Below are 23,011 nucleotides of genomic sequence, written 5' to 3' on the forward strand. Positions count from 1 at the left end.
TGGCAAATCGGGGTGAAAACAATAACTTCCTGATTTTTGAAAATCTTCGATTTTCTTAGCGGAAAGTTAAAAAATAGTTGCTGTAAAATTTATTAGTTTTACTTATGTCATTCTACTGTAGTAGTTGATAGGAAAACAGTTGCAAAGTGGATAGAGTCGACCCGAAAAAGCGATTTGGTAGCCATTCTTTTCTGAAAATAAATTGTAAATTTACCATGGCAGAGAATTTTCAACTTTAGAAATTCAAGTAGAGATGTTCAGAAATGTTTTGGAACAACTACTGTCGTCAGATAGACACAGTTAACAAGACCAGCAGGTTTATTCTATAATTATTGGAGTCCATTCCAGATCTCTTATAATATCTTACATTAAATGTTCATTGAAGTATTACACTTTTATCATAAAATATGCCAAGATTGAAAAGATATTACATTGAATGACTAAGTTGTATATATATATAAACCAATTGGTTATTCAACAAAACAAAAGGCGCGATAATTGTCGCAGCTGCAGGTAATCACGTAATAATTTGACCTACACACTTTGCATAGAGGTACACGCTCGTTTATAACAAAAGCAAGGTGGCGTTAAAAGAGATGATTTGAGGTATAATACTCAACAACTTCTCTCATCGAGACTTCTTTAAAGCCTCTGTAATCAATCAAGTGTTAAACACACTTTAAAAAATATCAGTTTAAAAAAACTAAAAAACACGCTTTATATAGAAAACCAAACTAAAAAAATAGAAAATATATTTTAATTAAGAAAAAAATGTATTTTATTTAAAAAAAAAAAAAAAGCGCGGAGTGCATGGTGTCAATAGTTACAAATATTTTATTAACAGATATGAGTAGAAGGATTATCATTTCGATATAAAATCTTAAAAAGTACCCCACGCTTTTTTTATATAAAATAAATTTTTTTCTTATTTACACTATTACTAATTTATATTTATTAAAATTTCTTACACTATTACTAATTAAAATTTATTTTCTATTTTTTTGTTTGGTTTTCTATACAAAGCATGTTTTTTAGTTTTTTAAAACTATTATTTATTTTAATCTACTATTAATTCCGTGATTACTATTAGTAACTGTAATTATGACTATTGTGCCGAGCCGAGGGCTCGAATCAGAAAGTTACGCATGCGCAAGGCTACGCGCTTGTTCTATCTTTCTTACTCTCACGCAAAGGATGCGTGAAAAAGTCAATTACAGTCGACGCTCCCTGTACTTGACCACGTTCTCTCCCTGTATTTGACGATTTTACATCGCTCTTCTGGACAAAGACGAGTCAAGTACAGGGAATGGTCTGTACGGGAGAGTAAAATACAGAGAGCGTCAACTGTAATCCTGACGATCCTAATTAGGATAATGGAATAATCTTATCAAATTAGTGTATTGTCATCAGTCCTCGATAAGTCTACGAAGTTTAAATAAAATCTGACCGCTTGAAGTGGGTCAAAGTCAAGCCCAAAGAAGTCGGTTACAGACATAGAAGTGAAAAGCTGATATAAAGCGTGTAAAAAAGTAATTTTTTTTTTCTGTTTTATTTTATTATTTTTTGTACTCAAGTACTTTTTATTTTCAAGGAAATATTTTATAAATAATTTGAATATGATCAGGATCACGGGTAATTGGAAAAATAATTTCAATATTAAAATTATGAAAATCCAAATTTTTATTTTCTTTACAAAAATATTCTTAATATTTTATTTCAGAAATGCGATTCTAATAAGAAAAATGTATTAAATCTATGAGTTTTGTTAAATTTCTACTATAAAAAATGATTTATTATTATAAATAATTATTTCATCTAAATTGATAGTAACCGTTATTACCGATTTGAGTAAGAAATGACTATTTTTGTAAAAAATCTAATACAAAGATAGGAAAAAGCATATTAAATAACTTATGTATCATCTTCAAAAGTTAGATTGTTGAGTAAATTTCGTCATTGCATACTGAAGAATATCTTAAAGCACTCCAAACAATAATTTTTTAGATGATACTTGATAGAAAGTTAATTATTATTATTTTTTACTGAATTGTTATTGGTTTTGTATTAAAAGTTATAAAAATTGAACATTTCACCCATGCTTCTTTGTTCAGACTTGTGTTAGAATTTGTTATGTACAAATTTTTGTATATAAAACGTAAAAATAGTTAAGTTATCAAAAAAATATATAAAAGAAGAGGTAGAGCGAGATTATCAACTTGATTAGTTCGCGCTTCAATGATTGATACTGCAATTATTGCAAGAGTACTTTTAACAAGAACCCACCCACTCGGAATGACGCCTAAACGAGTGGAAGATCAATATATTAAATGTGAAAGTCAAACTAATTAAAATGTAAAGATTTATCTATAACTTACCTATTATTGCTAATCCATAAATGAATAATAGCTGACTTAGAATACAAGCGATAGTACCTTCTACTGTTTTTGATGTTTCTGGCCATTTATGTTTTCCATATTTACTGCCAATGAAACTAGCTGCTGAATCACCTATTCCTAATACGGTGACTCCACTAATTAAAGGTAACAAATCAATATTACTTGATGGCATCCATAAAGGAAATGATAACCCAACATGAAGATATAATGGCGTTAACGAAATAAATGAATCTTTTTCATCTACAAATGCTGAAAATCCAAGTTTTAAAACTTTATTCAGTGGCGGTAAGTTTATCAGTCGCATTAGCTAAAAATGAATATTCTAATTATTAAATCAGATATCATATTCATAATTATTGAATAAAGCGATGAATTGCTATATGTTTCAATACCTCAAACATCATGAATAAAATCATAACAATTCCACTTGCAAGATAAAGTAATGTTGGTTCCCATATTAATCCTGGGATATAGACTAACACTGCTAAAATATGAAAAGTTTTTCGTTCGATTGTACTTGCTGATGATTCAGATAATATTTGATGAGTTATAATAATAATTCCAATCAACAGACATACAGTCCAATACATAATCAGAAATATCTATACAAATAAAAATGTAAAAAAATTAATATTCTTTTTTAACTAATTTAATGACACTTAGATAAATGTTTCAATATTTACTTTCCTAAAATTTCCGAACACAAAAAACAACATCCATAATAATGGACTTTGATCCAATAAAATGTGTAACACAGGTATTACCACCAGTATCAACAATCCAAAAGTTATTGAATAAAATAACTTTGCAGATCGTAATTTAGGATAAGAGACACAAAATAAAGATAATAATCCAATGTAAAGAATGCCCACCTAAAATTAAAAATTATTATTAAATAAATTAAAAAAAAAACAAAAACTATCGACTTGATTTTACGTATAAGATACAAGAATGAAAAAATATAATACATGATTAAAATTTTCAGGTAAAAATTTAAAAAATAAAAAATTATTAAAACTTATTGAAGCTCCAAGTTTCAAGTTTTAAGATTTTGAGTTTAATATTTTTTTGTATCAATAATTTTTTAATTATCGTACCAAAACGATCTGAAACCTATATAAAGCTTTTTAAGATCATTTTATTCTGTATTATTTTAGAGCAATTTTGAGTTTGTGTAATTTTTTTTTGACCCAGTTAAAAAGTAAGATTTTTGACTCTCAACTGTTTATTAAAATATACCTAAAACAAGACATCTATTTTTAAACGTTTTATTTTCGTCAATATCAACATTGTTATCTGGGTAATAATGGAAGCTTTCCGTCCTCGACCTGTGATAAAAGGCTTTAACTATCCTTGCTGGTTTAGCAGATCTCTGATTAGCAAAATAAAAACCAAAAGGGCAGCATCTAACAAGAGCACAGGTTGTTATTAAAATTGCGAAAAGTTCAGTAAACTAAGGTACGCGTGTAAACTAATTTCATAAATTATTATAGAGATTTTACGAATAATGCTGAAGGAAGTATTAACTTAGACTCAACCTATTTTTGGAAACATCTCATGATGAAAAGAGACTCAGATAGGGGGATTTTGTGTACAATGGATTCGAACGACAGCAAGGCTGAAAGAGTAAAGGATGTATGAAAGCTTTTTGCAGAATTTTTAGTCGTATTTATGGGAAAGATGATCCTCTGACCAAAAACAAAGTTGATATCCTGGTGTAGTCTGACTTTCCTCAAACTTTATAAAAAGATGATTCTCAACAGCATTGAATTCTGGTTCAGGGAAATGTTTTTTAATCAACAATACGATGTAGTAAAGAGCAAGTTGGAGAAAATAGATGTACGTACACTGTAACGGACTTCAATAAAGCCTTCGACATGGCAAATCACGAAGTTCTTCTGATTAAGCTTAAAAAATATGGGATTTCAGGAAAATTACGAATTGATTTTCATCATACCTAAAAGGAAAAAAATTACGAGTCAAGATTATGGATTTCATCTCCAAGGAGTTCAGGCCATCGTTTGATGCTCCACAAAAATTATTTGGGACTAATACTGTTCTGTATATTTTTAAACTACATACACAATAAAAAATTTTTAGTATTTATGTTAAAAACGGTCTGTGTTAGAAATGATTATGTTGATTTTTTTATGTTAACTTGACACTTTTATTTGTGTTACATATTTTTAACATAAAAATGTGTTAATACATCTTTTATAACACTTTTTGTGTGTTACTTAAAAATCAACACAAATTTTGTGTTGTCCAGCAAACGGTAACACAAAGCTTGTGTTATTAGGACGCGTCTTTTCTTGAGGTTACGCGGCAAACGGTTAGTTAGCGTTTCCATTACAATTGTTACTTTATTTTCGTTCGTTAAAGTCTCCATCTAATTTATTGGTATAATTATTTAAAATAAAGTTTTGACTAGTGTGAAGAAAAGAAATTTAGTGAAGATAACTACTGAAGAAAAAAATTTTTAATACAGTAAGTTGTAGCTTGCAATAATTACATAATATTTAATGCTTCCATATAACCTTACTTTTTCACATTATTCCTATAAAATAAAAAAATCTGTTTGTCACATTTTTATTAAAAAAAATCAAACATGTCAACCTTTGAATAATTTATATTTTTTTTTCTAAAAAAAAAAAAAAAAATTGAAATATAAAATTAAAAAGAAAAATTCAACTTCGAATTTTTATTTAGTAAAATTTCGTCTGAATTTTTTTGTTGACATTAGTTATATTTTTAATAAAAATTTTTTGTAGATGAATGATTATTCACTTGGAAACTTTGATTCTCAATCAAATGATTCTGAGAAAAAAAAGAATATTTTGTTCATTATGGAATTGGAGAGTGATAAAGTATGGACCAAATTTATTTGCACGTCTTTCGCAGATGATTTACCAGTTTTTAGTAAAACTTTAGCGTTCTTTAATAACGACTCCGAATATTTTATAATATGTGAATCTTGGAAAACTAAAAATATTCTACCGTCTTGTTTTGGTTACTCTATTGAACCATCATGTGAAACGTTTATTGTCAATGTGATGGATTTACCGTATACTAAAAGCTGGGAACTATATCAATATGCAAATACTTTAGTTATAATTACAAACTATTTTTTATAATTAAACAATATGTGATAATAATAATTAAGTTCTTATACTAACTCTACCAATAAATCTAATTTTGCAGTAAATATTGTGAATTTCTGTATTTTAAATTATTCACCTAATCTTCGTTTTCAATTAAAACCGACATTAATATCAATTGTTATCAAAAAAACTTTCATTTTTTATGATATTGGACTGTTTATAGAAATTAGCGTTGATTAATTAACATTCATAAGTTAACATTTATTTTGTGTTACTGTTAACACTTAAATTGTGTTAGATTATTTGTTTTTCTCTAGAGTAAAATTCTGACACAAAATTTCTGTTAAAGATTTAACATATTTTTTTTGTGTTGAAATTCAACACAAATATTGTGTGGACCGTTTTTAACATAAAAATTGTGTTAATTTTACACAAAATTTTTTACTGTGATGTAGGCAATATATTAATTGAGGACTTTTCGCATTTTTCTGATGATTCAAAAATATTTAGGTACATTAAAAATGATGGTAACAGATATACTTTACAAAAAAACATTAAAAAATTGTGTAGATAGAGTAAACTAAATAAGTTGAAAGTGAATGTTGAGAAGTGTGCTATGATTAAATTCAACCAGTGCATAGTAACTGATCACCACAAATATTAAATTTGTGCGGAAATTACTAATCAATTTCAAGGAATTCGAGATTTTTATATTTTTGTTGACAGTAAGTTGTCTTTCGAGAGATGAATAAATAACATCATAGCTAGGGTCAATAGAATTTTTGGAATCATTATGAGATCAAGCAGTGATTGTAAAAATGATGTGACTTTGGTTGAACTATTTAATTCTCTGGTAAGACAGATAGCTAAATATCGATGATTAATTTAAATTTAAAAATTACTATGAATCGATTGCAGACCTATAAACATACAGGCTGTATATCTCTTGCTAGCAAAAGAAAATAGTTGACGTTATACGGGGGTACTGATATTATTAATGACCCTTTGAATCTGATGAATATTTTTTAGTATTTCTGCAAATAAATTTAAAAGTGTTGGTAGGAAATAAATATGATACACAAAAAAAAATTGTATGAAAAATTACAACCGTCACATCGTAATCCAGAACGTGACTTTTAATATCTTCACTTTCAGAATTTTAAAATATATTATTTTACCTAGGTATTACAAACCTATCATGCTGACATTAATAACATTTCTCACCTGTAAAATTGTCGTAGCGATGTCATCATCATGCAAAGGAGGTAAATGATATCGTAAAGATAAATTTGCTCCACTCGATAAAAGAAATAGTATAACTCCATGCATTACCACGATACATTCACCTAATGTAAAGCACCCCGGTAAATAAGTCATCAGTTGTAATACTCCCCAAGTACTTAAAGTTCCAACTCCTAAACCCCAGATTACACTTACTAATAAATCTGCAATAAAGTATTACAAATAAACAATAGTATGTAGTTGTAATTTTTTAAATGGGACATTCCATGTCAAATCGACAAATAGTTGGAATCGACGACTTTCGATTTAGACAAAATTTGGTCAGAAATTTTGTTTTATCATATAACGAAGTTCTGCCAAAGGAAAGAAAATAAAAAATTTTTTTTTCAAAAGATATGCAAATTCAAAATTTCACAATTTTTCCAGTTTTTCAATTTTGTTTTTGTAATATCTCGAATTATAATAGATACAGGAATGGCCTTTCGTTTGTTTGAAAAGAAGCACTAGGAGCTATCGAAAAAAAAAATAAAATTTTTGGAAAAAAATTTTGAAAAATGCCAAATTTTGAATTTTTGAAAATCGTCAAAAATAATGATCGACGTTAAAATTTTGGCTCAATTTTTTTGTCTAATACTTTGAACTGATCTTTAAAAATCCTGAAATTTTTAGATGGGCGTTTTTTTTTAAATATGAATTTTTGCATTCCAAAAAAAAATCTTTTTTTTTTCCTTTTTTGCAACCTCTATATAAGGTTAAGTTATGCAAATACATAGTACTGTAATTTTGAACATTGAAAAATAAAATGCATGACGTGGAAATATCAAATGATAAATTAATTTGAACTTATTTTAATTTTTTGGACATAATCTTAAAGGTATCCTGAACGCATGATATAATTTATCATTTGTCCTTTTTTTTTACTTCATTTAAAGTTGTTGATGCCACTTATCGTCTTATCAACATAGAAATAATTTTAAATTTGAGATTGAAAAATATTAATGTGTAGAAACTTGTCAGTAAATAAGTATTTGAAAAAACGAAAAAAAATTGATATTCTCATCACATTATTTTTGATTTTTATTAAAAATTAATATCTGGTCAAGGGTGACTTTAAGATTATGTCCAAAAAATTAAAAAAAGTTCAAATTAATTGATTATTTAATATTCCCAAGCCATGCATTTAATTTTTTAATGCTCAAAATTACGTTACTATGTATTTGCATAACTTTACCTTGTTTAGAAGTTGCAAAAAACCAAAAAAAGAATTTTTTTTTAAATTCCAAAATTCACATTTACAAAAAAAATACCCATCAAAAAATTTCAGAATCTTTTAAGATTAGTACAAGGTATTATACAAAAAAAATTGAGTCAACATTTTAACGTCGATCATCATTTTTGAGGATTTTTAAGAATTCAAAATTTGACATTTTTTTCAATTTTTGCCCAAAATATTTTTTTTTTCAATAGTCCCAAGTGTCCCTTTCCTAATAAACGAAAAGCCATCCCTGTATCTATAATAGTGTTCGAACTATAACAAAAAAAAAAAAAAAAAAAAATTGAAAAACTGGAAAAATCACGAAGTTTTAAATTTGCATATCTTTTGAAAAAAAATTAAAAATTTTTTTTTCATTTGACAGAACTTCGTTATATAATAAAAGAAAAATTTTGACGAAAATTTGTCCAAATCGAAAGGGATCGATTCCAACTATTTGTCGATTTGACATGGAATGACCCATATATTTATAGTTAATATTCAATATTATATTACGTCCCTTAATTTCTACTTAAACCGTGTGACTGAATTTTTTATAATTGAAAATTATTAAGGGATACATGGGTTTCACGGTTTCAAAAAATCGATGTTTTTTTTATGTTTTATTTAATTCTAAAATATCTCTAGAATATTGTTCTAAAGTTATAGTCCTAATAGTATCAGAGATACAGTTTTAAAAATTTGCGTGCTAAAAGTGCTGTTGTACTGTCACTCAAAACTTTAAACGCATTTTTCTCAAAACTATGTTTTCGAAGACGGTTGTCAAGATTTCTTGAGAACTAAACTGATCTTGACGAAATTTTAGACAAATCTTCGAGATTTAATTTAGAAGGTCTGGGATGACGGATTTTTTTTTTTAATTACAACAATTAAAAAAAAAAATGCCGCGAAATTTTAGCCAAATTTTTCATTTTGTTGTAAAAACCTACGCCAAAAATTCAATTTTCATTTTTTTCCTTTTTCCAAGTCTTAGTTTGAAGTCTTAGCTAAAGCACATATTTTTTTTTTTCACTTCAAATAATCCTGCTAGAAGTTCTGCTAGAAGTTCTGCAGCTTCCAAAAAAATGAGGAAAACGGTTGACCCCAAAAGGCCATCCCTGCAACTTCCCATTAACTCCATATCTAAGCGCTAAAAACTACACATATGACGTGTTTGAACTCTTCGAGCTCGAAAGTCTGATAGAAGTTTAATAAAACACTATTTTTTGAATTTTCAAACCGCAATAACTTCTGAATTAATAAACAGATTTTCACGCGGTTGGCAGTATTTGATGTAGTTTCTCAAATTCTATGATATAATTTAGAACATAAATTCAGCAGACTGGAAATTCCGGTGTTATTCGCAAAAATCACTTTTTTCGATTTTTTTTGTCAACGATAACTCACGAACGAATCAACCGGTTTTGACCGGCTTGGTGGCAATTGACGTGGTTTTTCGATGTAAAATGCTGATTAGTTTTTGGAATTGATCAGTAAAGCGGTTTAGAAGATATTTGAAAAAAACCACATTTGAAAAAATTTTTTTTTGTAGTTGTTTTTAGATTTCTACAAATCTACAGGTCCGAATCAATCCAAATTGAATTCTAAATTTAAGTCAAGCCATTTCGAATGGCGCCAACCGCGATGGAATCGGTCAAGCTGTTCAAAAGTTATAAAAGACACACACACACACACACACACACACACCTAACATACATATATACATAAAGACATAAGACATTTTAGGCCCGCCAGTGTTTAAATATCAATATTTCATATTGAAACCCAAAAATTTCATTGACATAGATTTTAAAAATTGTTAGTAATTTTCTATTCCAAAAGTACGTTTAAAAAGACAAATTCTTTATCGATAACTTAAAAAAGATTTAAAAAAATAAGGAAGACCTCTCTCGAGTGATACTATAATATGAAAAATTTTGATAAAAATCGGAGATGCAGAAGCCAAGTGGTGTCTGATTTCGCGTGGAATGCCTCATTTACATTACGAAAGTATTCTCTTAGTAATTGTAGCGCTTTCTGTATTTTTTGTAATTTCTTTTAGCTCGTGATATTTTCTCTTTTTGTTGTGGATAATTTTCATTTTTTTACTGATTTATCTTCAATGCATAAAATTATCCATGCCCCTCCTTGTTATAAAAAAGTTTGTAGCTATTTAAGATAATAAATAATAAATAAAAAAAACTATTGCGAAAGTATTATTAATTATTAATACGGACTCCTCAATAAAAATAGTTAAGATTAAATTTTTTAGTTCCTGGACATAGATTTAATATTGATAGAGATACTGAATCTCTGTAGCCATTTTAACTTTAAATGTAGAATAAAATGCACTACATAAAAAGTTTAATTTAATCTAACTCTATTACCTGTTTTTATTGTAATGACTCGTAACAACTATTTATAGAAATTATTTAATACCTACGCCTAATTACTTTAGAGCTGATTTCATTTATACTAATTGTATTTTAGTCATAATACTGAAATCAGCTGACACCTGACAATTTTTTCTATTTTTATTACAAATCAATAATAAAAAATAAGTATTTTCTTACAATTTACACTTAAATTTTTTTTTAGTTTTTTTATGTGATATTTTTTAATGAAAGATTTTTGTTTAATCATTCAGATGATATGAAAATCTGATAGATGTCTATTAATTTCAATATCATTTTTAATTAGCGATTTTTCAGTTACGAGGTTTAGAAAAAAAGGTAATGATAATGTCTAATTTTTAAAATTAATTGATATCATTGAATAACTGTAATAGATACCTTTATTTGCCCAAAGTAAATACAACATTGATGTTAAACTGGCTGGTAGAAAATACAATAGCTGAAAATCTTTACTAGATGTATCAATATAAAGTTGAAAAATCAAACAAATACAGCTCATAATCAATCCTAATCCTGTTAGACCAGTAAGCAAACATATTTCTGAATAACTACTATCTTCCTTCATAAATGTTATTAGAGCACAAGTGCCAATTAATAATCCTAACCATAACCCTGAATTTGATTTGGACCTATAAGAACAAAAATAATAAATTATTAGAAAAACAGTTAAGGTTAAGTTTAATTTCTTTTTATTGTAATACTTTGAAAAGTGCGACATATAATTACCGGTGTATTATATTACTTTTTCTTAAATTTTGTAAAATCTTGAGTTCAATAGAATAATATGTCATCGTAATTATTTCCATAATTTTTCTTCAACACTTGCGAAAAAATAAGTTTTCACATTAATTGATACCAAAAAAAAATCTACATATTTCCCCTCTTCGTGTCTTGTTTGTATAATCGCATTCATTGATCCAAGCTTTTCAAGTTGAGAGAAAATTATTATCCGTAAATTAAAACTGATAAATCGTTTCGGAACTGAAATTTTATTGAACCATGAGTATCGAAATATACTAATTTAACCAAAATTGAAAAAAAAAGTACCATAAGACTGAATGTTATATCCTAAAATATCATAGGTGACGTTGTCAATTCATTACGCGGTAATTAATTTAAATTCAAATTACTTAACTCTATTTAAATATAAGTATAAAGCAAGTCTTTTATCTTGGAATCTCAAAAACCGTTGCAACTCATAAATTTAGTTTAAACACTCTCTCAAAAGATACAATAAACAAAACCATTTACTAAAACTTCCCAGAAAACATAAAAAGTACTTGAATAGAATGCACACGTGTTACTTAACAACTAGACTTTTGTGAAAACTCATAAAAAGGAAAACACGTGTTGAACATTTCTCAAGGGTTTTCCTAGTTAAAATCATTTTAGCTAAATATTCTCAATAGGTCATAAATTATGAGATATAATAAATACGAAATAGAAAGCATAAAGCCTTAAAACAACCAACACTGGGACCATTTGTTAGATAAATAAACAATACTTTTAGAATATCTTATAATTATTAAATAATATTAACGTCTTAGTTTAACTAAAGAATAGTTTTTCATATGGATTAATAAACGAATAATGATAGATTCATATTAATATTAATATGATGTACATAAATATATATATATAATTGACTGATTTTCAAAACAAAAAATAAATAAACAAATAATGATCATACTGTGACTGGAATTTGTAAAACTATAAACAGAAAAATGATAAAAGCAAAACTATTTATTGAACAGTTTGAAAAAATTTTTGTTTAAATATGATAAAATAATATAAATTTAATTTTCAATGATAAATTGTTTTTTACTTATATACATGAGGATTAATTTTCTCAGAAAAGTGTCTTATACAATAAGTATCTGTACAAGACTCCAATGAAAATGTACTTTTAGCAATTATGTGTATCTGCTTCAATTTAAATAATTTTGGAGACATATTTTTAATATGACAGTTTTCAAGTAAAGCATACACTGAAACATACTAAGTCCTATGTCAGTGTCGTCGAAATATTTGTTACCTGAATCGTCCGCGTTTACCGCATCCATAATTTAGAGAAGATTCCTCAATACTTTATTTAAAAAATGCTTGTATAATTCATTAGTTCTAGAATATCATTCAATATTTTCGCAAGCTTTACGAAAGAAATTTAAATTAAAACTTTCATAAATTTTCTTGAAATTTAATAAAACATCATTGAACAAAACTATTATTTATAATGTAGTTACCGAGTATAGAAACATCCGAGTGTGAATACATGGGATAATAAGAAGACGGAAACATATTGATAGAAACGTACATATAATTATAATTCTTTACCGTGTAGACATGTATACACAATAACTTTTCTTACATTTCATGAAAACACTGTTCAATACATATTCTTTTAGGCCTTTTAATAGACATGATACAGAAAATTAAAAATTTTTTTTATAGATATATAAAATATATATATGAATTAATAATTTATTAATTATCATTTATTGTATAACTTTATGGTAACTATTGCTGATGAAGAAATTCAGTAATAAACACTCAACTATATGATTCTAACTTCATAATAAAATCAGAAATTTGTATTATTATTTAACTGTTAGACTTGATAAAATCTATTAGACCATTAGTTGATGTGTCGTGGCTGGTTATCTTATCTTTATTATTTAATTCTGGCTCTATAGCTTTAGCAAGTTGTTTTCCCAATTCAACACTGAAAAAAAAGTTCATAATCTATTAATATTTAATCAGGTCTATAAAACAAGTTAAATAAATAATGAAAAAAAAATCGTTACCCCCATTGATCGAAAGAGTTTATATCCCAAATTATTCCTTGTACAAAAATTTTGTGCTCGTACATTACTAAAAAATAATATCAAAATTATATGGTAATACATAAATATTCATCATAATTACATAAACTTACCGATTAATGCACCCAAAGTAAAGGGAGTAATCCTTTTTACCAGGATACTATTTGTTGGCCGATTACCTTCAAAAATTTTATGTGGTAGTATGAAATTTATTTGTTCCGAACTCAATCCGGAGCTTAGAAGCTCTTCTCGTGCTTGATCAACACTTTTTCCTTTCATGAGAGCCTCAGTTTGTGCAAGAAAATTAGCAAGTAATATTTTGTGATGTAAATCACCTTGAACCTGTATTAAAAACTTCAGATGTTACATTTTGTATGAAAATTAATAAATAGTTGTACAAATTTGAAAATATTAGATGCATATTACCTTGTTATGAGATAGCACAGGAGCAATGAAATCTGCTGGTACTAATCTAGTACCTTGATGAATTAATTGATAAAATGCGTGTTGACCATTGGTGCCAGGTTCTCCCCAAACAATTGGTCCAGTAGTATAATTTACTGTCGTTCCCGAACGAGTAACATATTTTCCATTACTTTCCATATCACCTTGTTGGAAATAAGCAGCAAATCTATGAAGATACTGATCATAAGGTAAGAGTGAATGAGTTTCAGCTTTGAAAAAATTGTGGTACCAAATTCCCAACAAAGCAAGAACGACAGGCGCCTAAAAATATTAATGATACTTTTAATTACATGGATACATTGAAAAATAATTACAATCATAAAAATAATAAAGTAAATTGTAGAATACATTTTGATGTAATGGAGCAGTACGAAAATGTTGATCCATAAAATTTGCTCCGTTCAATAATTTTTTGAAGTTATTAAATCCAATAGCTAGTGAAATTGATAAACCAATTGCTGACCATAAAGAATAACGTCCACCAACCCAATCCCAAAAACCGAACATGTTCTTTTCATCAATTCCAAACTCTTTGACTTTTTGATTGTTCGTTGATAATGCAACAAAATGAGATGCTACCGCTGATTCCTATATTTTTGAACTTGTTATTGGTAAAATGAAGATACTTTATAACACGAAAAATCTTACATTTTTCAAGTGTTCTAAGAGCCATAATTTTGCTGAAGTAGCGTTGGTAATCGTCTCTTGAGTTGTAAATGTTTTGGATGCAATAATAAAAAGAGCAGTTTCAGGATTTAATTTTTTTAGAGTCTCAGCTATGTGCGTACCATCAATGTTACTCACAAAATGAACTCTCGGTCCACAGTGGTAAGGCTTCAATGCCTCAGTTACCATAAGAGGACCCTGTAAAACAATTAGAATTATTTTATTTTTAAAATGCAATCTTCACTATTTATCAAATACAGTTTAGCACACAGCTTCATTACCAAATCGGAACCACCAATGCCAATATTAACAACATCTGTAATTGGTTTACCTGTAAAACCTTTCCATTCTCCAGTAATAACCTACAATAAAATTGAAATAAATTTATTCCCATTCAAATTTTAATCAACTGCATAAACTATTACTTTGTATATAATAGATTTATATATATATTTAAAAAAAAAGACAAAAAATTCTTAGATATTAGTTAGTTTAAAGATCATTTTACTTCAGATAGTAATAAAGTCTAATTTTACTTGGTCAGTGAATTCTTTCATATGTTGTAACACAGCGTTTACATCTGGCATCACATCTTTTCCATTTACAAGAATAGGAGTATTTTGCTGATTACGAAGAGCAATATGTAATACCGCACGATTTTCCGTAAAGTTTATTTTTTCTCCGACAAACATTGCATCTCGTGCTTTCTCAACTTGACGTGCTCGTGCCTAGAACAAATAATTGCATTTTTTTTCATTAATTTTTGTTACAAATATCATTGGATAATAAAAATAAATCAGTGCGTAATTCTTAATTCAAAACCTACCAAATTAAATAAGAGACTCAAAACTTTGTCATCAATTCGGTTTTTGGAATAATCAAGTAGTATAGGTCCATCATCAGGAGTTTGGAGTATTAGACTAAATTCATAAATGAATGACAGTCATTTATTATTAACATATGTGTATTCAATAGTTAAGCGAATTACATCATGCATTAATAGAAGATAAATACTAAATTTAAAACAAATATGATGTCTATGTTTATACAGTAATAATTTTAAATGTACGATAAATACGCTATTTAAAATTTAATTACCTAAACTTGTTAAATCTTTCTGGGTCTTGTTGGAATAAATCAGAAATTTTAATTTTAGAACCAGTACCAAAAAAATATTCTTCTAATTGTTTCCAAGAATTTTCTTCAGTAAGCTTTTGTTTGAGATCCATTTTATCTTATCTTGTTAAAAATTTTTTTGGTAATTGTCAAAACTGTAAGAAATATCTTTAAGACTTGTGTCCTCGGTTGTCCTTGAGAACTTGAACAATCAAGATTTCGGCTTGAAAAAACGTCTGACCAGTGTGGCCAGAACGTGCTCTTTTCTTACCCCCACTTTGTAGGACACTCTCATTTGACTACATTGAAAGCGGTACAAAGTGGGGGTAAAAAAATCGCACGATCTGGAGCTCCCTGAACCTGGCGGCTAAAAAATTATTTTTATTATTTTATTATAAACAAATCGTTTGTTCGTCGTTTGTTCTTATTTGTTCGTCAAAAATTATTATTTGTTCGATTAATGTTTATTTTTAAAAAATTAATTAAATTTACTCTTATAAGTTGGCGCAACATATTCCAAATCTAATTTTTTTTTTTTTTAATCGATAGCTTTTTTTTTTTATCATTTGTTCGATTAATTAAATTATTTGTTCGATTGTTTTTATCTTTTTATTTAATTTTTTTAGAAATAATTCATAGATTTTTAATTATAAGCGCGCATGCGCCAATTAATTTTGTTACTCCACAGCGCTGCCACCGTTAAAATATAGATAGTATGACGTACGAGGAGCTAGAGGAGCTTGACAAAAATATATGGAGGGTAGAGGAGATAGACGTTATAGTTCCTCTACCCTCCATACAAAAATAAAAACAGTAAAGAATTCATAATAACAATAAATGATAACAATTATTATGGAAAACTTGTCAAAAATAATCTTTCTTGGTTGTGATAATAATATCCAAAAAGGATTGAAAAAAACGTTAAGGATTAGATAACTGTCTTTAAAAGTGTGACAATCAGCGAGCTAAAACAACAATAGCCATTGCTGCTGCTCAAAGAGTTTGTGAAATAGTTGAAATAAAGATCACTAACATCATAGTATGTGGAATAATTTCAAGCTTAAGCTTTTGTTTTTGTAATAAATGATAAGTTAACCATCGCAGTTTTTAAACTCCAAAATGTTCAAGAACTTTTCTTGTATAGATGTAAAAAAACGTGACAGAGCGAGGATGTCTGCTAAAAAATTGCTAAGACTTGATAAGGTACTTTTATTTTTATATTTATAATTATAATGCAGTAGTTGTACATCCATTTATTTATTCAAATAGGTATACAAATCATTGAAAAAACCAAGGCGTTGCAAAGAAAAGGAAAAATCGTCTAATGGAGTAACACTTTTAAAAAATTCGGGCTCCAACTTAAACACTAGTTACGGTGCAAGTTGGACGTCATTAATGTTAATCACTATTTGTTGCCACAACACTATTTAGGCTGCACTGATAAATCATTTGTCACCATGAAATTACCGAAAAATGATAATGGTGTTATTAACGTTCTACTACTATGTTCACAAGTAATAATAATGATAAAAAAATTACATGTTAGAGTTATTTTAATTATAAACGTGAAAGAATTTATTTAAACACTTATAATTACTGTAGATTCGTGGTGGACAAATAATTGATGCAATGCGTCTTCACAAAGTCGGATTTCTAAAGTATTTACCACTCTGTAAATTCAGGCGCCGCTTTGGATTACTTTTTAATGATTATGCGGCTACTGTACGCTCATCAAGTCCTGTCGAAGACGAACGCAGAGTTGTGACAGACATGCTATTGACTATGGACGTCGACGCAGCATCTTTCCGCGTTGGTCAGAGTCAGGTAAAATATTTATTATTAATATTTTCATACACATAAAAACTCTAAAATTTCTTAAACTAAAAAAATAATTACTTTGTTAAGATATTCTTCAGAGCCGGTGCTTTAGAGCGAATTGAGGCTCAACGAGATGAAAAGTTGACGAGCCCTATTGTGCTTTTGCAAGCAAGATGTAAAGGGTACTTGGCGCGTAAAAAACTTAATACACTAAAGGTACTTTGAAAGCTTAATATTTTTTTTTTTTTAGTAAAAAATTTATTTTAAACTAGCTGACCCGGTGAACTTCGTATCACCTATAATATATTTTAAACCTTTCGATCAGCGATTATTAATCTTTAAACTCTAATCTACTTCGATAAAGAATAAATACTGGCTGTATGAAGTGTGGTTAGAATTTTGTTAAGTTATTAAATGAAACTCGCTTCTCATTATCGCCTGAAAATCAAGATCCTAAAAATGAACACTGAACTTATGAAAATTTTTTTGTCCATATATGCAGAAGATAGACGATTAACAATTTTAAATCTGTTGATTTCCTTAGCTGAACTTTCGAATTTTCCAAAAATTTTATACTTTCGAAAACATCCCTGAACTAAAGCGAACAAAAAAAAATTATTGAAATCGGTCCAGTCGTTTTTGAGTTTTAGCGAGACTAATGCACAGCTATTCATTTATATGTAGTTATATATATTTTTTTCAGCTTTAAGATTTGGCTGTAAGATGTATACAGCGAAATGTAAGGAAACTTATGTCTGTTCGTGAGTGACCTTGGTGGAGACTCTACGTAAAATTTGCGCCTTTATTAAATGTTTATCGCACCGAAGATCAGTTGAAAGCACGAACGGTTAGATAAAGTGATAAAATTTTCAATGATTATTTTTATAAAAAAATTAATATACTATTTTTAATCTTTACAGAAAAAGCTAGAGTTGTTGAGAGCTAAAGTTGAAAAACTGGAACAAAAAAGAAATCATCCGAAACACGACAATGTCAAATTGGAAGCTAAAGTAAGTTTTATTTAAAAATTTCAAAAGTATAAATTAAAAAAAAAATTAGTTAGTAATTAGGAGAGATCTTAATTATTCGACTTTTATTTTAGATTTTTTTTTTATTTGTAATCATTTAACCGATTTCTCAGCCCACCATATAGTAAATTTGCCTGAGATCCAAAACCGATAGTTTCTCTTGAGTTTCTCTTTTTAATATAGTCTTTTTCACTTTTCATTTTTTGACTTAAAATAACTTGAAAGTGATCACTATTACCCATCGCCCGTCGTCATCCGTGGTGTCTACAGTTAATGCAGTCAGCTGCACCTACTCGACTCTCCTAAACTTATTTGTTATGCAAGATATTATAACATGTCTAATAAATGTTTAAAAAGTGTAGAGACGTAAGCGTAGTGATAAAAAAATTAATTTAATTGTCAAGTTATAATTTTAAAATTAATTTATCTTTTATATAAATTAAAATATTTTATCTTTAGACGTAATGTCTACCAACGAATTTCCACTACCTAGGAGCGTTTCTAATTACAATAATCTCCGATCTAGATTTTCAGAAGACAGAACTTTGTCTGAATGTGATGATGAGGTAGCCATTGCTTGATGATAATTTTTTTTTTATATTAATTATTTTATTTTATTTTTCAGCAGAGTGTATTGACTGCTGATTATGCGGATGGGCACTCGACCTCGACATTGGCAGCTGAGCGGATAGACGCCGAAACCTCAGATCGACTTCGCTTGGAACGTCAACTCGAAGATGTTACTGAGACAAATATAACGCTTCAGTAAACTACTGAAAGATTGGAAATGGAGCTCCTCTATGCGAGGGCTGCTAATTTAAATCAAATTACTCTCGGTGGAGAGGACAATAATCAAGAGGATAGCGGTATTTATAAACATAGATACGAACACGCTATCCGTGAGTTGGAATTTACCAAAAGAAAAATGGCTCAACAGCATGAGGATGATTTGGAGCAGCTTGTCGGTCTTAAAAAACAGTTGGAGAAAAAGGTAGGATTTTTTTTTTAATTTTTAATTAAATAATAGTTATTTGATTAAATTTGTTTAATTCTAGCTTGCTGATGCTTACGAGGAAGTCGAGGAGCAACGGCAGGGAGTCAGTCAGTAGAAACGAGGAGTCCAAAAACTTCATGGCGAGATGCATGACTTACGGCTGCTTCTTGAAGAACAGATTGTTCGTAATCATTTATTGGGGAAGAAACAGCGGAAGTATGTTCAATTAATAATTTTTATTGTATTTTAACGATTGTTTAGAATTTTTTTATTTAAATTTAAAATTAAACAACATTAATTAAAAAAATTAATTAGAATTCAATTAAAGAAAAATTATGATAATTTTTTTTTTTAATAAAATTGAAAATAATTTTTCAATAATTTTTAGTAAAGATCAATGGTTATTGACACTCTTAATGTTAGTTAATTAAAAAAATATCTTCAAAAATAATTATTTTTCAATTCATAATTTCAAAAGATTTATTAACTTAGTGAAGATAATTTTTCAAAATTAAACTTGAATTGAAACTGTTAAACAACTAACTCAGTATCAATAACAGGGTCTTTTACTCTATATGTTGTAAATAATCTATTGAGTTTAAAGTAATTATAAATTATATTTCAAAAACTTATTTGATTTCAATGCTTTATTATTTTTTTATTTTTGAGTTTATTAAGTTATTGTTTTTTAAGTTTATTTTTATTCTTAAAAACACATCTATTAAATTATCAGTCGACATAGTAGTTTTCAACAGTATATTTATCTTTCATATAAAAATGTATATCTATAAGAAAAAAATTTTTACTGAACAAATGACAATCAATTGAATTTTTCCGCTTCTCAAGTATTATAACTTAGTATGTTTTTTAATATTTTTTTAAACAAAGTATGTGACGTAAAAACCTAAAAAAAAAACACTAAGAGTAAAAAAATATCTTCGTTTTTTAAAATTAATTTTTTAATCAAATCAGTTTTATCATTAAAATATTTTTTAATTATCACAAATATTAGTGCATTACTGCAAAGGTTAGTTGTTTTTGGAATCAATAAATGGTCGAATAATTCTATTTTACTTGTATAATTATATACCTTGTTATTGATATTTAATTGTTTAGTAATTCAATTTACTTTTTCAGATTTTAATTGTTGACTCAAATGGGGCCTAAAGCAAAAGTCACTGTAGAGGCGGCAGTAAATGCTTTAAAAAAATATATTAAATACTTCATTCCCCCGGAAAAACCGAAATGGTCTGCTGATATTTGGAAAACACTTGCGAAAGAATTAGACTTCAAATGGGATCATAACGCTGTACGTACTAATGTCAATAACAATCGACGAAATATATTGACAATAGCTCTACAAGAATGTGGGTATTTTACCGAAGAAGTAAAAGTTGAATCGAATATTGATAATGATGAAAATGAAAATATTGATTATAATGATGGTAGTAATAGTGAGGATGAAGACAATATTAATGATCCCGATTACTGCGCCCATTCAGGATATTTCGATGACTTAGATGAAATAGATGAATTTGATGTTGAAATTTGTAGAGACCTGTGGAACACTATCGTAGAACCAAGCATCGATAAAAATGACCGTCAAATCATGAAATTGAAAAACAAAGTTTGGACTGATGTTATTGCTTTTGCATTTTGGGAACAATATCGCTTAAAATGTGTCTTTATATTCGATAAAGGGAGAACATGCTTAAACGGTAATAATTATATTACTATTCATGCCCACTGTAAAAGCAAAAATGTAATAACCGTTTACTTGGTTATATAAAAGACATTCCTTACGATGACGGTCCTGTATTCATAAAAATAAAATGTCGTGATACTCGAGACGTCGTGCATCATGAAGATTTACAGAGGCCTCTTCAGAGTGAAACCAGGAAAGCAATAGGTAAAATATTGAAAGATCTTGGTGTTCATGGTCACACTAGACAAGCAGCAAGAAAACTATTAAAACCTGGTGATACCGGATGTCCTTTCTTATATAAACCGAGCGTATTACATCAAGCAAAAAAAGAGTTTATTGATAATGAACTAGGTGTGAAACCTCTTGATCGGAAGGATATTTTTGGCGCAATCGATCGTCTTCAAGAAAATCCCATCTACAGAAATTCAATTCAAACAGTAGGAAATCACCATTTTATATTTTTACTCTACTCAATCTCAAATACACTGTTATAAAGAGTATAGACGTCTACATAAAAAATGTTCCTCTATTGGCATCGATGCAACGGGCGGACTAGCAAGAAAAATAGTTACTGGTCATGACAAAAGTGCATACATATTCCTTTATCAAATTGTTATAAATTTTAACAAAAATTCATTGTCTATATTTCAAATGTTATCTGAAAAACAAGATGCTGACTACATTACATTGTGGTTACAAACATGGCTTCGGTTGGTTAAAACCCCTCCACATGAAGCTGTCTCAGATGGAGCTCGTGCTTTATTAAATGCCATGTCCAGAACTTTTAACGATATGTCATTAAAAAATTATATTAAAACGTGTTTTGAAAATCTTGTTAATCCACAACAAACCACAGATATCAAAACCTACTTAAGATTGGACGTAGCACATTTTGTGCATACTGTAACCGGGTGGAGTTGTTTTAAAGGCATATTACATTGGTCTGTTAAAAATTTTTATACCTATTGCGTATGTCTTTTAATTAACTGCACTGATTTAAAAACATTTAAGCGTATTCTGTTATTAACGTTAATTGTTTCTAATAATGAATATGAAGACAGCATAATTGACAACGATGGTGAAACTATTACTACTGCAAGTGCAAAATTGGAATTAGAAAATTTGATAGCATTTCGAAATACGGAAAAATTTTTGTCAAACTTAAGTGCGGAAATTGAAAATTTAGATTTAGATTCTAAAAAAAATATATTTCCGAACACTCCAGCTGATGGAAAAGACTCTTTATCTATTTCAACCTGGATGACAAAAATACTAAAGACATCAAAAATGTAATACACCAAGGTGAAAAATTGCACGGGTTTTTTTTACCTACATTAGAGAAACTACTTATAGAAGCAGCTGTGGAGTTCCCTTTGTGGAGCAATGTATGTATACCGCATTCTGATCTACGAGGATCATCAAGCTATGTAGAAGAAAACTTTAAAGATTTGAAGATGGCCTTAAAACGTCAGGTGCCTTTGCCCACGGATGTATTCACTTTTGTAAAATTACATCTTGATTATCTGATTGGAGGAGTAAGTTTACTGAGATCAAAAGTAACAAAATTTATTGCCGACAACCTGCATAATTCTGATAAAAGTCATACAGATATCTTTAATTGCAACTTAAGTGAGATACAAAAAGAAAACAAAGAAGAAAAAAATGGTACGTTAGACCACGTAGTTGAGACAGACGCAGTTACTCCTGATATTGATGAAGATCTAACTAATTCAAATGTAAATTTGTGTGGAAACAATATTAATAATATTCCTACGAATACTAAAAAAAGAGCAGCTGATAGATTAGATTATAATTTGAGTAATATAACTGACAAAAAAAATAAAAAAGATCCATTAGAAAATTGGAAGGGCAAAGCTAAAAATAACAAGTTAAATGACTCTAATTGGGTAAACACCGGAACGTGTGATCTTGATGATACTTCGTCGGATTCGGAAACAAATTATGATTTCGTTGACAATAATGATGGATTCC

General features: G+C 28.3%; 3 protein-coding genes across 5 annotated transcripts; 1 reads left to right on the forward strand and 2 right to left on the reverse strand.

Moving 5' to 3' along the window:
• Window positions 1-957: 957 nt before the first annotated feature.
• Dolk (Dolichol kinase) lies at window positions 958-11,426 on the reverse strand. 3 transcript variants are annotated; one of them, XM_074257980.1, is made up of 7 exons: window positions 11,148-11,426; window positions 10,784-11,034; window positions 6,722-6,942; window positions 3,080-3,268; window positions 2,789-2,998; window positions 2,376-2,703; window positions 958-2,299 (listed from the first exon to the last, which is right to left on the reverse strand). In XM_074257980.1, the coding sequence occupies exons 2-7, from the start codon at window positions 10,968-10,970 to the stop codon at window positions 2,166-2,168; spliced, it is 1,269 nt and encodes a 422-aa protein (XP_074114081.1). In that variant the 5' UTR covers window positions 10,971-11,034; window positions 11,148-11,426; the 3' UTR covers window positions 958-2,165. The 3 variants fall into 3 exon arrangements, with proteins under 3 accessions (XP_074114081.1, XP_074114082.1, XP_074114080.1); XM_074257979.1 differs by having other exon boundaries at window positions 1,085-2,299; window positions 11,132-11,423; XM_074257981.1 differs by lacking the exon at window positions 3,080-3,268 and having other exon boundaries at window positions 1,081-2,299; window positions 11,132-11,423.
• Window positions 11,427-12,702: 1,276 nt separating this feature from the next.
• Pgi (glucose-6-phosphate isomerase) lies at window positions 12,703-15,735 on the reverse strand. Its single transcript, XM_074257995.1, has 10 exons — window positions 15,457-15,735; window positions 15,185-15,278; window positions 14,895-15,086; window positions 14,640-14,720; window positions 14,341-14,556; window positions 14,041-14,280; window positions 13,654-13,953; window positions 13,341-13,569; window positions 13,210-13,276; window positions 12,703-13,127 (listed from the first exon to the last, which is right to left on the reverse strand). The coding sequence occupies exons 1-10, from the start codon at window positions 15,585-15,587 to the stop codon at window positions 13,007-13,009; spliced, it is 1,671 nt and encodes a 556-aa protein (XP_074114096.1). The 5' UTR covers window positions 15,588-15,735; the 3' UTR covers window positions 12,703-13,006.
• A 657-nt stretch (window positions 15,736-16,392) lies between these two features.
• On the forward strand, window positions 16,393-21,458 carry LOC141537124 (unconventional myosin-XVIIIa-like). Its single transcript, XM_074257964.1, has 8 exons — window positions 16,393-16,677; window positions 16,744-16,988; window positions 17,077-17,298; window positions 17,380-17,508; window positions 18,213-18,302; window positions 18,946-19,311; window positions 19,376-19,530; window positions 20,452-21,458. Exons 2-6 carry the CDS (start codon window positions 16,932-16,934, stop codon window positions 19,087-19,089), a joined length of 642 nt encoding a protein of 213 aa, XP_074114065.1. The 5' UTR covers window positions 16,393-16,677; window positions 16,744-16,931; the 3' UTR covers window positions 19,090-19,311; window positions 19,376-19,530; window positions 20,452-21,458.
• The last annotated feature ends 1,553 nt before the right edge of the window (window positions 21,459-23,011 follow it).

Source organism: Cotesia typhae, unplaced genomic scaffold, assembly GCF_013202065.1.
Source record: "Cotesia typhae breed Kobodo isofemale line unplaced genomic scaffold, CoteBio_Ctyphae scaffold_58, whole genome shotgun sequence".
NCBI classification, from domain to species: domain Eukaryota; kingdom Metazoa; phylum Arthropoda; class Insecta; order Hymenoptera; family Braconidae; genus Cotesia; species Cotesia typhae.

Coding starts and splice junctions, on each gene's coding strand:
- Dolk (XM_074257979.1), bottom strand. CDS start 11,211: ATGGAAATAATTACGATGACATATTATTCTATTGAACTCAAGATTTTA. Junction 11,035..11,131: donor AAAAGTAATATAATACACCG/GTAATTATATGT, acceptor TTGTTCTTATAG/GTCCAAATCAAATTCAGGGT. Junction 3,269..6,721: donor TCGCTACGACAATTTTACAG/GTGAGAAATGTT, acceptor TTTTAATTTTAG/GTGGGCATTCTTTACATTGG.
- Pgi (XM_074257995.1), bottom strand. CDS start 15,587: ATGGATCTCAAACAAAAGCTTACTGAAGAAAATTCTTGGAAACAATTA. Junction 14,721..14,894: donor TGAAAGAATTCACTGACCAA/GTAAAATTAGAC, acceptor ATTTTATTGTAG/GTTATTACTGGAGAATGGAA. Junction 14,557..14,639: donor GCATTGGTGGTTCCGATTTG/GTAATGAAGCTG, acceptor ATTGTTTTACAG/GGTCCTCTTATGGTAACTGA.
- LOC141537124 (XM_074257964.1), top strand. CDS start 16,932: ATGAAATTACCGAAAAATGATAATGGTGTTATTAACGTTCTACTACTA. Junction 17,299..17,379: donor TCCGCGTTGGTCAGAGTCAG/GTAAAATATTTA, acceptor TACTTTGTTAAG/ATATTCTTCAGAGCCGGTGC. Junction 18,303..18,945: donor ATGTCAAATTGGAAGCTAAA/GTAAGTTTTATT, acceptor TTTATTTTTCAG/CAGAGTGTATTGACTGCTGA.